This window comes from Planococcus citri, chromosome 3, assembly GCF_950023065.1.
Source record: "Planococcus citri chromosome 3, ihPlaCitr1.1, whole genome shotgun sequence".
In the NCBI taxonomy this organism is placed as follows: Eukaryota; Metazoa; Arthropoda; class Insecta; order Hemiptera; family Pseudococcidae; genus Planococcus; species Planococcus citri.
The window spans coordinates 75,314,522-75,327,754 of record NC_088679.1 but is presented as its reverse complement, the minus strand read 5'-3'; the positions used below and the strand labels follow the sequence as shown (position 1 = coordinate 75,327,754).

General features: G+C 35.3%; 2 protein-coding genes across 4 annotated transcripts in view; one reads left to right on the top strand and one right to left on the bottom strand.

Moving 5' to 3' along the window:
* LOC135839250 (slit homolog 3 protein) overlaps positions 1-13,233 on the top strand; it is a 660,297-nt gene that overhangs the window by 300,196 nt on the left and 346,868 nt on the right. The window lies entirely within an intron of this gene.
* Positions 1-13,233, bottom strand: part of LOC135839248 (myosin heavy chain 95F-like) — a 37,179-nt gene that overhangs the window by 17,511 nt on the left and 6,435 nt on the right. The window contains exon 1 of one of the 2 annotated variants that reach the window (XM_065355182.1): positions 1,560-2,242. The exons of the other annotated variant lie outside the window; for it this stretch is intronic. Coding sequence (XP_065211254.1) covers positions 1,560-1,564 — 5 coding nt within the window. The 5' untranslated portion in view covers positions 1,565-2,242. Of the gene's footprint in view, positions 1-1,559; positions 2,243-13,233 lie in introns of those variants that run through there. 2 annotated transcript variants of the gene reach the window in all.

The following is a 13,233-nucleotide window of genomic DNA, read 5'->3' as shown; positions in this document are numbered from 1 at the left end:
AAAATACCACCTCCCGTCTCAATGGGCAGCACCATCTTTACAGGCTCACAGATCGCGAACGCGAAGAGATATCGCGTTTCTGTTTGTTCCAGTGTGTTCCCACACTCAAAATCTACAATCCCTCCAAATTTTGAGCCGTTTGGACGCAGTGTTGCCAACTGATGGCAAAACAGGCGCCACTTCTGGACCGACCCTCGTATGTATGATTCCTGTATCACTGATGTAGCTAAAAGAGGTGAATGAGGTCATCGCTCCCCCCTCCCCCTCCTTTGTGAGCGAAAATTTGATTGATAGATGGGCAGATAATTATATGTTTATTTAAAAGTGCTTACGACACAATAATTTTGAAATAATACACTCAAAATTGGACGTTTTTTCGTTTTTGGACCCACTTTGTACCTTCATTTTGATGTAATCATCTTACTCTACGAAAGGTTTTCAGACAATTCCCTCTGAATTTCGATTTTTCGTGCTTAAAAACCTGATTTTACCTCTTTCTTGAGAAAGTCCTGGCTATGCTATTGGCCTGTATGATGTGTATAATGAAACATTTAAAAAACAAGACTAGATTTTGCAAATGTTGATTTTTTGACAAGACACCTATAACAAAAGAGGTATCACTATCAGAACACGTAGAATTTCGGTTTCAAACAAAACTAATTCAAAAGAACACCCAAAAATACCCAATTAGCCGGAATTTTTAGGTCATTGAGTGCACTTCTGATATTTTGGATGATTTTCAGAAATCAAATTTGGACTTGAGGTGAAAAAAATTGAAGAAATTTCAATTGGACTGTAATGCTAAAATTCGAAATGAATGCTTTCTATTTTTGTGCTCCCTTCTGTGTTTGAAATCGATTGAAAGTAGTTTCGAACCGTTTTAAACTAGTCTAAAGCCTGCAGTAAGTTTTTAAAAATTTCTGTTCCCGAAAAATTTTGAAAATTACTTACTGGCAATTTAAGGTATCAAAATGAGACATCCTTCTGCCCAAAATGTAAGTTTCTAAAGTTCATATGTATGGTAATGAAACCTGACGATTTCATTTACGTAAATATACTCGAAGGCTGCTGGCAAAGCTATAGTACTTATTCGCGTGATATTGCGCCAGACACGAACACATAAATACGTAAATAATACACCGATGAGTAAATATCGTATTAGGTATCTAGATCTACTCTTCTACTACTGGTCCAGTCAACTTGACCTACGCATTACGATGCTGCGTTAGTTAGTGTTACGCATCATCAGTCGTTGATCATGATCATGATCATATAGCAAGGCCATCGCCGCCAACGCATCGATCGACTCGTGAACTTCATGTAGGTAAATGTTTATAATCAAATCGTTTGTAGTTATGTAGTTGGAATGAGAATCAAACAAACGATGGATAGATAGAGATACTCGGTATATTCAACAGGTGGGCAATATTTCTGTACACTTGGTACCTTTAGTAACCCTAAATTCGTATCCATCCTAATGATGAATTTTATACGAGTACGAATTACGAATAGTTACTGAAATGAGTAAACACTGATGTATTACATACGTAGATACTTACAACATGTTTAATGATGTTTTAAAGTCAATTCTATTATCCTGATTTGAAATTTACTAGTTCCCCAACGTTCGTCATTAGGTAATGCTTCATTTCTACGTAGTCGTATGTAGACAAATACTACGTCGACGTACGTACATTACGGTATAATAATACATATGTATACGAGTATACCTAATTTTAATTTAGCACAACCATCACAACCACCGAACACACAACACACAGTCACAGGAAGTGGCGTATTTTTGAAAATTAACCGTAACCCGTATCCGTATCGCACAATTTAAAAACACTACTCGAAATACAATTTTTTCAATACTCGTACGTTTGATGTTTGAAACGAAAAACGCGCACAATAATATGTTTATGTAATGTACCGAGTACTAATAAATAAAGCCGAAAGCCGACTCTCTTCACTACTGCCTGCTGGCTGTTGATAAAGTGATAACGAACAAGTGCAGCAACCAAAAGATAACGATAACGATACTCGAATGCGCGAATACGAGACGATAATGGTTCGCGAGTCGACTCGCGACCCAAGCCCGCGTACCAGCTCACAAACAGCCTATGCTCGATATCGAAATCGAATTGGTGGGTTAACTCGAGAATCGAGACTCGAGTTATCGAACGTTTCAAGTTTCAAGTTTGTGAATCAGCGAGCTACGTCTACACCGCGAACAATCCGACTACAAAGTAAAGTAGGCTCCACCAACCACCATTCCACGCATAAGCAGCCGCGTAATCAAGCGCCCGTGAAACCTGACTCGTTTATGTTTACCTAATCCTTAAACGCCTCGGAGTGGAGAATTCGACAGATGGGTTTTCAACACTTTTCATGCGATAACGAGAAGTTAAATGGAGGAGTTGGGTTGTGGTATTCGAAAAAAAAATCTATTGAAGTCGTATGTTGGTTTTCAAAGTTGGATTTAAAGATGCAGAATCATTGCAAACGGAAATAAAATGGTCAAGTTGATAAGAGGAATTTGGTGAAAAATTTTCATCCACTGAAAATGTTTTCAATTCCCTCCTCTTTACATAATGTTAACTCATCTTGATAAGTTGCATACATTTTTTCAAATACCCCAAAGGTCATATTCACTCAATTTCGAGCTAAAAATTGTTCCTACAACTCTTGAAAAATATTTTCGTTGAAATATTTGAATTTTTCACGAAATTGAAATTTTGAGCTATTTTGATTGGTCGAATTTTACAAGAATTCAAGGAGCTGCGACCTGTGTCTTTAATGGATATTAATTGTTTTTGAACCCGTGTGTAAAATTCAGAGGGAGAGTTTGAAAATTTATTTCAGATCAACAAATTGACATATCGTTGAAAAAATTACTTACTATGTATAGCAAAATAGCTTTCAAGTTTCTCTTGCATTTTTAATATTTTTACAAAATTCCGTCAATTTATAATAAATTTTCAATGTTTATTGCCCAAGCTTCTACATTTACCTAAAGTGGTAGAAAGGTAGAGGAGGGGTAGGGCATGATGATATTATTTCTTCATTGGATTTGTTCGTTGTTCTGATGAACAAATTTTGAGAAAAATTCACCAAAAAGTTGTTGAAATTTTTTAAAAATAATCATACCTACTTTACATGCCATCAATTGTTTTAAAAAATGAGAAAAATCGTAATTCAACATACCAGTTGAATCCAAACAGATCAAACGCCTATGTAAAGCGACAAGAAAAGAAAAATATCTCGAAAAAAACACTCAATCATCTAAACACATAATTCAAATTGCGTTAAGTATTCACGTAAAATGAAGGAAAATGTGGCGAAAATTCCTCGAACATTTCTTAGGAATGAAGAACAAAATTACAAAATGTGAAGAAAAATATTGTTGAAATACACAATTGATTAATATCATCAAAATAATACCTATTGAAAAAAAACAAACTTTGAAACTAGCCAAAAATAATTGTGCTAAACTGCTAAAACCTATTGAACTGGAAAAATTCCTGTGAACAAAATTAATATGCGAAAATTGCCCGAAGTACCGATTTAAAAAATTAATGAAACTACTCACCAAGCCAAATCTCGCAAACGTCATAATCATTTTACTATCATTAGCGTTTGAAAATTCATTCAAAATAATATTATCAAGATCGATATTTTTTTCACTCTGGAGATGAGTAAAATGAGCTTAGAAGATTGAAAATTATATGAAAAACACATTCATTACAACTTTTCCCGTTTTGTGTCAAATTTGGACTACGTAGATCAATTTGAGGAGACTGGGAGTTAATAATTAATAACAGAAAAATGAGTTTTTTTCTCATTTTATATTATTTGAAGTTTGGATGATGTAGAATTTTAAAATTCGAATATATGTTGGTCATCCTGAATGTATTGATACATGCTTTTATTTTTGATCATTTTTCTCACTGAGAGTCTTAAATACGATCTTCAGAAAAAAATTGAACTCACTCGATAGAGAAAAATAAGTTTAAAAAAATAAGGAATTGAAATAATTCGAATTCTATTCGGAGTCATCTGATTTTTATTGATGAACTTACTCGTATTCTGATGTGAAACCACGCTAAAGAGGACCATAGGGATCCTGGCACAAATGATGATCGATCATGGACACCACGAAGAATACAGAGACCTCCATTCAGGGGTATAGGGGCCTTTAGAGAACTACATGGACCACCAGGATCATGCAAATCGAGAAGGCCACTAAGGTCATAAGAACCACTGGTAGTATTATAATCACTAAAACCTTGTCAGCAGGATATCTCAAGATACGAGTAAGTGTTACAGGCTTGGAAAGTGCTTCTTTTTGCCCTATTGGTCTTTTCTTTTTGAAGAAGATCAGGTAAAAAGTCCTTATTTTCGTCCTCATTTTCATTTCTTCTCTCTCAGATTGAGCAAAGGTCAATATGTTCGTTTTTCATTTTTTTCAAAGTCAAACTACTCGGCAGAAATTGAAAATAAAGAAAAAGTTTCTTTTGAAAAAATGGATAATTTTTTGAAAATAATTTAAAATTATTCTTGAAGTAGGTACCCAGTTGTTTTGGTGATTTTGTTACATTTTTTTGAGGATTGAGAGTCAAAAAAAGTTTTTTATTTCTATCTTGAAATTTTTAGAGCTTGAATTAAAATTATTAAAATGTTCATTTTCTGAAAAAAAATTAAAATCCGAAAAATGCCAATTATTAGATACTTATTAGGGCTGATATATTTATTTTCTGAAAAATGCTAAAATATTCCCTATTATACTAAAATATATTTCCTAAAAAAACGTGAAATATGTAAAAATATTCCCTAAAAACCCGAAATAAATGCAAAAAAAATTACTTACAATATTTTAAAGAGAATTTGTTGAGATGTTTTGGCTAAATTTATCGCGATGTTTTCTTTACGGAGAATTTACTGGCTGTGCCAGTTTTAAATGAATATAAAAATTGTTGGTTACAAAGCTTAATATTGTTTTGAATCGTTATCCTTTTTTGTAATTTTATCGACACGCTCATTCTGTTATTATTTTTCGTCGATAACGTTTAGAAATATTTATGTACTTATTGAGTTCACTGAACTCGTTAAAAATGTAGTCGAAAGTTCCGACTTTCAAATTTTTGAATTTTTAAAATAAAATTCAATTTTAATTTTCGTTGTTTATATTCGTTCTGATCCACATTTGTCGTAACAGAATTTTATTTACTTTTTCATTTGTCGATATGTGATATTTTGAATGAATAAATGAGACATTTTTTTATTTTGTAAATTTCAATTTTTTGATCAATAAAAAATGTTATTTCTTTCGAGTTTGAAAATTTCACCTGTTTTGTGAGTTTTTCTTAAAATATTCTCCAAAAACAGTGAAAATTGCCGAATCTATAGCCAAATATTCCCTTAAAAAGCTCAAAATACTTGTGCTAAAATATGCATTTATGCCTAAATTATACCAAAATATTCTCCAACATGAATGGGGCTCAATCGACTCGAAATTTTATGAAACATAAAACTACAAATATGTTGGATATACTCGTACGTACCTTATATCTAGCATACTTTACTACAAAAAAAATATGATGTAAAATATTTTTCCCTGCCCTAAATGATTATATAAATATAATTTTCGAAATTTCGCCTTTGCTCGGTTCGTCCGGGTATATTCGACAGTTTCTTTTCAATATCTACTTCTACATGCTTGAAAAAGTGAGCTTTCATTTCTCAAAATAATTGAAATCCGACCCTCCCAGCTAAAATTTGATGAGCTGAAGGGTATTTTTGAATTTTTTTAAAAATTTAATTTGGATCAGGAATGATAGAAATTTTTTTTATCTAATTGACCTAGAGAGCTGAAGTTCTTATTTTTGACCCTCCGATTCGATTATAAACAGTTTCGAACTACGTACAGTCGGGGAGCCCACTTAAGGATAAATTGCACCCCCCCACCCGTCGATCCTCCGGGACAACTTTTTTCTTAAAGGGGGAGTCCTAAGGAACATTTCTAGCCCTTGTACTCAAGAAAAAAAGTGGCCCTACTTACAAAATGGCGACCGTTTTGATTGACAGGTCAGCCGAAATCGCAGATTTTGCGTTCCAACATAGGACTTGCATAACATTTTTCAAACTGTACAAAGATAGATCGAAAGATCAAGCAAAAATTTATCACCTGACAAAATTTCAAGTGCTAAAGTGCGTTATACGATTTTTGGTGAATTTTTGAAAATCTAATTTAGGTCAAAAATAAAAGGAAAAAGTCAAAATTTTACCAAATTGACCAAGAAAGCTGAAATTTGGGATATGCCTTTTTCGATATGCCAAACCGATTGGAAACTGTTTCAAACCGTTTTGAGCAGTTCTGGAGCCTCCAGCAGATTTTTGAAACTCGAAATTCCCACTTAATTTCACCAAAATGGAGCTGGAAAGCTGAAATTCATTCTGCAAACTAATTTCAATATGCTACGAAGTCAACTGCAGGGAGATTTCAAGTCGTTTTGGAGCATTCAGCGATTTTTTGAAAATTACTGGAGCCTCCAGTAGATTTTTGAAACTTAAATTTCCTAAAAATTTCAGCAAACGAAGATGGAACGTCAAAATTCATTCTGCAAACTAATTTCAATACAGTTGATTTCGTAGCGTATTGAAATTAGTTTGCAGAATAAATTTCTGCTTTCCAGCTCCATTTTGGTGAAATTTTGTGGGAATTTCGAGTTTCAAAAATCTGCTGGATGCTCCAGAACTGCTCAAAACAGTTTGAAACAAAAATCTGCGACTCCGGCTGACCTTTCAATCAAAATGGCCGCCATTTTGTAAGTAGGGCCTTTTTTTTCTTGAGTACAAGGGCTAGAAATGTTCTTTAGGACTCCCCCTTTAAGAAATAAGTTGTCCCGGAGGATCGACGGGGGGGGGGGGGGGGTGAATTTATCCTCAAGTGGGCTCCTCGACTAGTAGGTACTTAGAGCTTATTTGGAGCCTCTCCAGCAGATTTTTCATGGTTGAAATTTTCACTAAATTTCACTCAATGAAGCTGGAAAGCTAAAATGTATTCCATATCCTATCTTCATTTCAACATTCTGAGTCCATTGGAGGTAGTTTCAAGCCATTCTCGAACCTCCAGCCATATATTTAGGGAATTCTAGATTTTCAAAAAATGCCCCAAACACCTTTCAAATCAACTCTAGCACGTATAAAGGCGATTGGTGCTCAATTGTGGGAGTGACCCTCTTGATATCACCACATTTTTCTAAAATCATTTTCTGCCATTTCGGGTACGAAATATTTCTCCATCCATTTCATAATTGAAAAATTTGAAATGTAAGTACATATTTAATGCACTCGTCAGTACAGTACACACGTAGATGGTTTGTTTACTAGTTGTATGTACATGTACAACATACGAGCGTGTAATGTGTATCCGGGGGTACCCCTAGCTAACTAGATGATCTGGTTGGTAGTCATCGCAGCTTCGCGACAAAAGCAACCGGATTCACGCCTCGCTGCTCGATACGTTTCAGCGTTTGACCAAGCTCAATTTGCACCTGTGCGGCATCGGTTTTTGGTATAGTGGCAGTGCTGACTGCTGATGCTGACGCCGATGATGCCGTTTCCACACGCACGTTCGTATATAGTCGTGTAGTACACGTTTCCTTTTTCCTCGTTCCACTTCCAAGTGGTGTTTCCAATTTCCATAATCCACATCGACCACCCTTTTCCACCGCGTCTACGTCATTCGATGTTGATACAATGTCGCTGTATCGGTTTTACTAATTGTTATGCCTTTTTTTTTTTTTTTTTTTTACTAGAGAACGGTAGGAAGGGTGTGAATGAAACTTTGCATGTACAGAGTAGGTACTCGAAGGGGTGACACACCCCAGCCTACTCAATTTTTCTGAAATATGTGTTCTGTATGATCTCATCAAAAGGTTTGAAAATTTAAATTTTGTTCAATTTGAAGGGGAACTCTTAATCGAAGGTTATTGTCAGAGGCAAACAAAAACCGTCATTTTGTGAAATGCCCCTCTTTGAAAATAAAAGAACCAAAAACAATAAGTTACTGATATTTGAGGAACCACGAGAAAAATTAATTTGCTCAGAGATGCCTGCCTTGAATTTTGGGAACAGATCATTTTATAAAAGAACCTTTTTTTGTTAGCTTTGGTCCATAAACCGTGGTCAAAAACTCTGCCATGATGCGGAGGCTTTTCAAATTACCTTGGCTAAAACATCTCAGTTCTTGCTTAGTAAATATGTAACTATTTAAATTGCATAATTACTGCGTACGAGTACTCAAACTTGGAAATTGACGTGAAATACGAGTGCAGAGTACATACTCGTACTATGAACCAGTGATGTATGTAATAGACTAATGTAAGTACCTACATTGCATTGTACTTGGTACATTGTAATTACCATTCCATGTTGCGTACGAGAACTATGGCGAAAATAAAGATGTTTACATCAGGAAAAGTTCTCTATATAACGACGACGATGTAGTCAAATGGTACATCGACACGTGCGTGTCTACTGTCTATAGTCTTCTTCTGTAGTCTATTTCTTCCAAAACATCAGCTGTCAACTCGCGTTGTAAGTAGTGTGGCGTACTACTTCCTTGAGAAAATATTGCCGCATACCCATTCGGAAACATTAATACGTAATAATTATTGAATGAAGCGAAGTAGGTAGACGGTCGGCCGGTGGTCGAGTGAAAAATTGCTTTCTTAATGCGTCCAATCGTGCAACAAAGTACGAGCGCAAATTGAATAGGGAATTGTGCGAGTCGAGTCTGCAATTAGCTAATTCGCTTGACCGAGTAATACTTGTAGCGGTCAGGAAAACAGTTCTACAAACGAAAGACTCTGTTTTTGTATTCTAAAAGATTGCCAAATTTTGGAGCTGTTACTTGAAAATTTGAAAACAAAAATCAAGAAAACATAATCCTGCATATGACAATAGGAATAATTCCAAGTTTTACAATTCCCACCCCTTCAATTTTTCAACACCTAGAATTCCTTCAGTCGACTGCCCAACAGGTATCGCGAGGATTTTCAATTTTGAAAAAAATTTCAAAATGGAATTTCGATTTGATTTGAAATAAATAGGTATGAAAAAAATATTGTAATCGTTGACAATTCAACAAAACTGTAATGTTTTTGAATTTTTGAAAAAATCTCACTTTGGATTACTTACTTAAATGATCTTTTTTGAATAAGTACTCGGAGTAAAATAAAAGCGTGAAACATTTTGAAAATTTTGAAAAAAGTATGATTAAAAAAATAGATTTTAATAGTCTGGCATATGACAATGGGAGTAATTGTACCCCCACCACCGATCATTTGGTATTACATTTCTCTTGAAGGGGACATCCAAGGAAACGTTTCAATTTTTAAAGTAAACTCCCCCCCCCCAAATGGTCTTACCAACAAAATGGCGACCATTTAGATTGACAGGGTGCAAAAATTTATCACCAGCCAAAGTTTCAAGTGTCTAAGTGCATTTTTTGATTTTGGGTGAATTTTTGAAAATCAAAAATTGAAGCCAAAAATGAGGAAAAAAATCCAAATTTTATGAAACAGACCTAGAAAGCTGAAATTTGGCATATACCCTATTTTCGACTCGCCAAGTCGAATGGAAACTGTTTCAAACCGTTTTGAGCAATTCTGGAGCCTCCAGCAGATTTTTAAAACATGGTATTTCCACAAAATTTCATCAAATGAGGTTGGAAATCCGAAATTCACGCGGCTTTCCAGCTTAAACACACTGTTAAGTCGTGTTAGATAATCAGTTCAAATCATTTTGGAGCCTTCAGCGACTTTTTAAAAATTCTTGGAGCCTCCAGTAAATTTTGAAGTTTGAAATTTCCATAAAATTTCATCAAATGCAGTTGGAAAGCTGAAATTGATTTTGTAAATCAATTTCAATACGCTATGAAGTCGACTGCGGGTTGATTTCACGTCGATTGGGATTCTCCGGCAAGTTTTTGGAAATAACTGGAGCCTCCAGTAAATTTTTGAAACTTGAAATTTCTCAAAATTTCATCAAAATGGAGTTGGAAAGCCGAAATATTCACTCTGCACAGTACGTACTAAAGTTGATTCGGACAGATTTTGTGGTATTTTTTTGAAGTACGGAAGTTTTCAAAAAGCTGCTGCAGGCTCCAAAACGATTTGAACCACTTCCAGTCGAATTCATGGGGTATTATAATCAATTTTTGCAGGATAAATTTCGTCTTTATAACTCAATTTGATGAAATTTTGCGGAAATTTCAAGTTTCAAAAAGCTACTGGAGGCTCAAATCTACGAATTATCAAAAAGTCACCGGAGACTCCAAAATGACTCGAATTCACCTGCAGTCGACTTTGATAGCGAGTTGAATTGGAGTGCTGCGTGAATTTTGGATTTCCAGTTCTGCCTGATGGTTAAATTTTATGGAAATTTCGTGCATTGAAAAATCTGCTGGAGGCTCCAGTGATTTACAAAAATTCGCTAGAGGCTCCAAAACTAACTTGAAACTACTTGCAATTGACTTCATAACGTATTGAAATCAGTTTACAGGTCGAATTTCCAGTTTCTAACTGCATTCGGCGAGATTTTGTAGAAATTTCATGTTTCAAAAATCTACTGGAGGCTCCAAGAATTTTCAAAAATTGCTGAAGCCTTTTAATTGAGTTGGAGTGCAGCGTGAATTTCGGATTTTCAATTTCCATTTGATGAGATTTTGTCGAAATTACAAGTTACAAAATTCTGCTGCAGGCTCCAAAACTGCTCAAATCGGTTTGAAACTGTTTCCAATCAATTTGGCAAGTCCAAAATAGAGTTTATTTCGAATTTCAGCTTTCTAGATTAGTGTGTGGTACATATTTAGATTTTTTTCATCATTTTTATATGAAATTTGATTTCAAAAATTCGCTGAAAATCAAAAAATGCACTTTGGTTCCGAACTTTTGATTGGCAATTATTTTTGTATAATGTTTTAATCAGGGATGGAAAGCTTAAAGCCGAAAGCTGAAAGTCGAGCAGATTCTTGTACTAAGCCAAAAGCTAAAAGTTTGGAAGTTTCATTTTTTCCAAGCCAAAAGTTTTATTTTTTTTTGGCTTTTTCAAAGGCTTTTTTGCAGAATTTGAATTCTCTAAATTCAGAAGAAACAAAAAAATGAAAAAAATTTCATTCAATTTTATTTTAATGCGATTTAATGAAATGAAAAAAAAAATTAGAGAACATTTTTTTTTGTACCTATTGAAAATTTTGTTGGGCAAACCAATTTTTACCATTTCATTTTTTGACAGTTTCTGTTCATTTTTTTCCTCCATATTATTGCTCTCTAAAAATTTGCTGCAAATCGCCCTGTTCCTTCCTTCGCCCCCTTGCTTCCTTCATCAGTTTCGAGTTGGTTTAGAAGTAAAAAAAACTATCGTTTTGATGCTTTTTGCATTAGCTCTGTCTGAAATAGAAAAATCGTCAATGACATGGTCTATTTTTGGAGTTGAAAGGGAAAAAATTCGATCACATCCTGTGGAATAAGCTTTGCTAGTCAAAGTTTTCATTGTGAAAGTCCAAGTTCATGGACAACATTATCGACCGTTTCAAAATCGTTTCACGTAAATTATAAAATGAGTACTCGTGTGTTATTATCACAAAAATAAAGTAACAGGAAAATTCTTCTCTGGGAAAGGTCTCCCTGCGAAATTCTTCCATTATCAAACTGGTGAAATTTCAATTTTTTTTCATTTTTGACCTAAATTCGATTTTTAAAAATTCGCCAAAAATCTAAAAATGCTCTCAAGTACTTCAAATGCAAAAAATTCGGACATTCGTCTTGCCCAAAATTTCCAAAACACTATTCTAACCAGCAGAATAGGTGCCTACTTAACTTCTGCGTCATCACAACCGCAGCGGTAACAACAAAGTCTAAATAATTGTACTAACTACCGATGAAAAAAAAAACAACAACAACTGAGCCCGTATACAAAGAGGAATGAAAATGAAAACGATTTTCGCGAACTGAAAGCGTCGTGTCGTGTTGCCAACTTTCTCCATTACTCGTATACAAGAAATGCGAATACCTACGTAATTTTTATGTTCACCGCAAGTGTACCTAAAGACTGTTGAATGCCTACGAAACATGAACCTACTCGAACGTAAAAATATGTAAGACATGTTCTGAAATATGTGTATGACGTTTTTTCGTGCCATCTTTGGGTTTTCCTAGCATGTAGGATTGTAGGTACACATTCTACATGTACATTATTATGTTTCCGAGTAAAAGCATATACGAGTAAGTACGAGTAGTAAGTAACAAGTCTCATCAAGACGACGATGCGACGAGACAGAGACACCATAGCCATGTGACGATGATGAAGGCCGCGATGGTGCGATCAGCTGTAAGACGAGTCGAGTACTTAATCGGTAGGTCGCGGTTGCGGTCGATGCCCTGGTGCTACGACAAGAGTGTCACCTCAGGCTTACGATTAGTTAGACCACTGTGTGGTTAACACAGCAATGGAGTGACGATGACGCGATATGGATAGCGATTAGATACGCAGTTGGTGTGGTGACAGAGTATGGGCACTGTCATAATGTGTCGAATGAGGAGATGTGGCGTTGATCGAGTGATCGTGGATCGCGGATGACCGAATACGAATACGGTGATGGCAAAATTCGGTCAAAAATACTAAATTTTGCACATTCATCTTTTGAAAAAATGGATATATCAGCTTTGAAAATGGCTCAAATTTCTTTTTTGAGCGAGATCACACAAGCATACCATAAATAACCGTATAAATAGATTATCTGACTAAAGCTGATGTAGTATAAGATAGCATATACCTGTGCTTATTGTGACGGCCTCAGCAGTACCTATATCTAAAATATGTGCATAGATATCCACGGATTGTTCAGCTGCATAAAATCTACTCGTACTTACTGCTCATCGCTAACTACTCGTATTTACGCCAGCGTAGCTACTGGTAGCCGACGATGAGTATTAGCTTCGTCGCCATCGCCAGTAGGCTGATTTTAGGTCGACGATTCGTGATGGAAATATAGATAAAAATGCACAGGGCAGAGAGAGCAGCGAGAGATGAGAAATTGTAACGCGTGACGAATAGCATTTTTGATGCGGTGGCGCGTCTAGGGCCAGTTCGCTAGCTAGACAACACAGCTCGTTCAGAGCAGCCAATAAAACGAAACTAACATTTCACTATATTCAGTCATTTTCG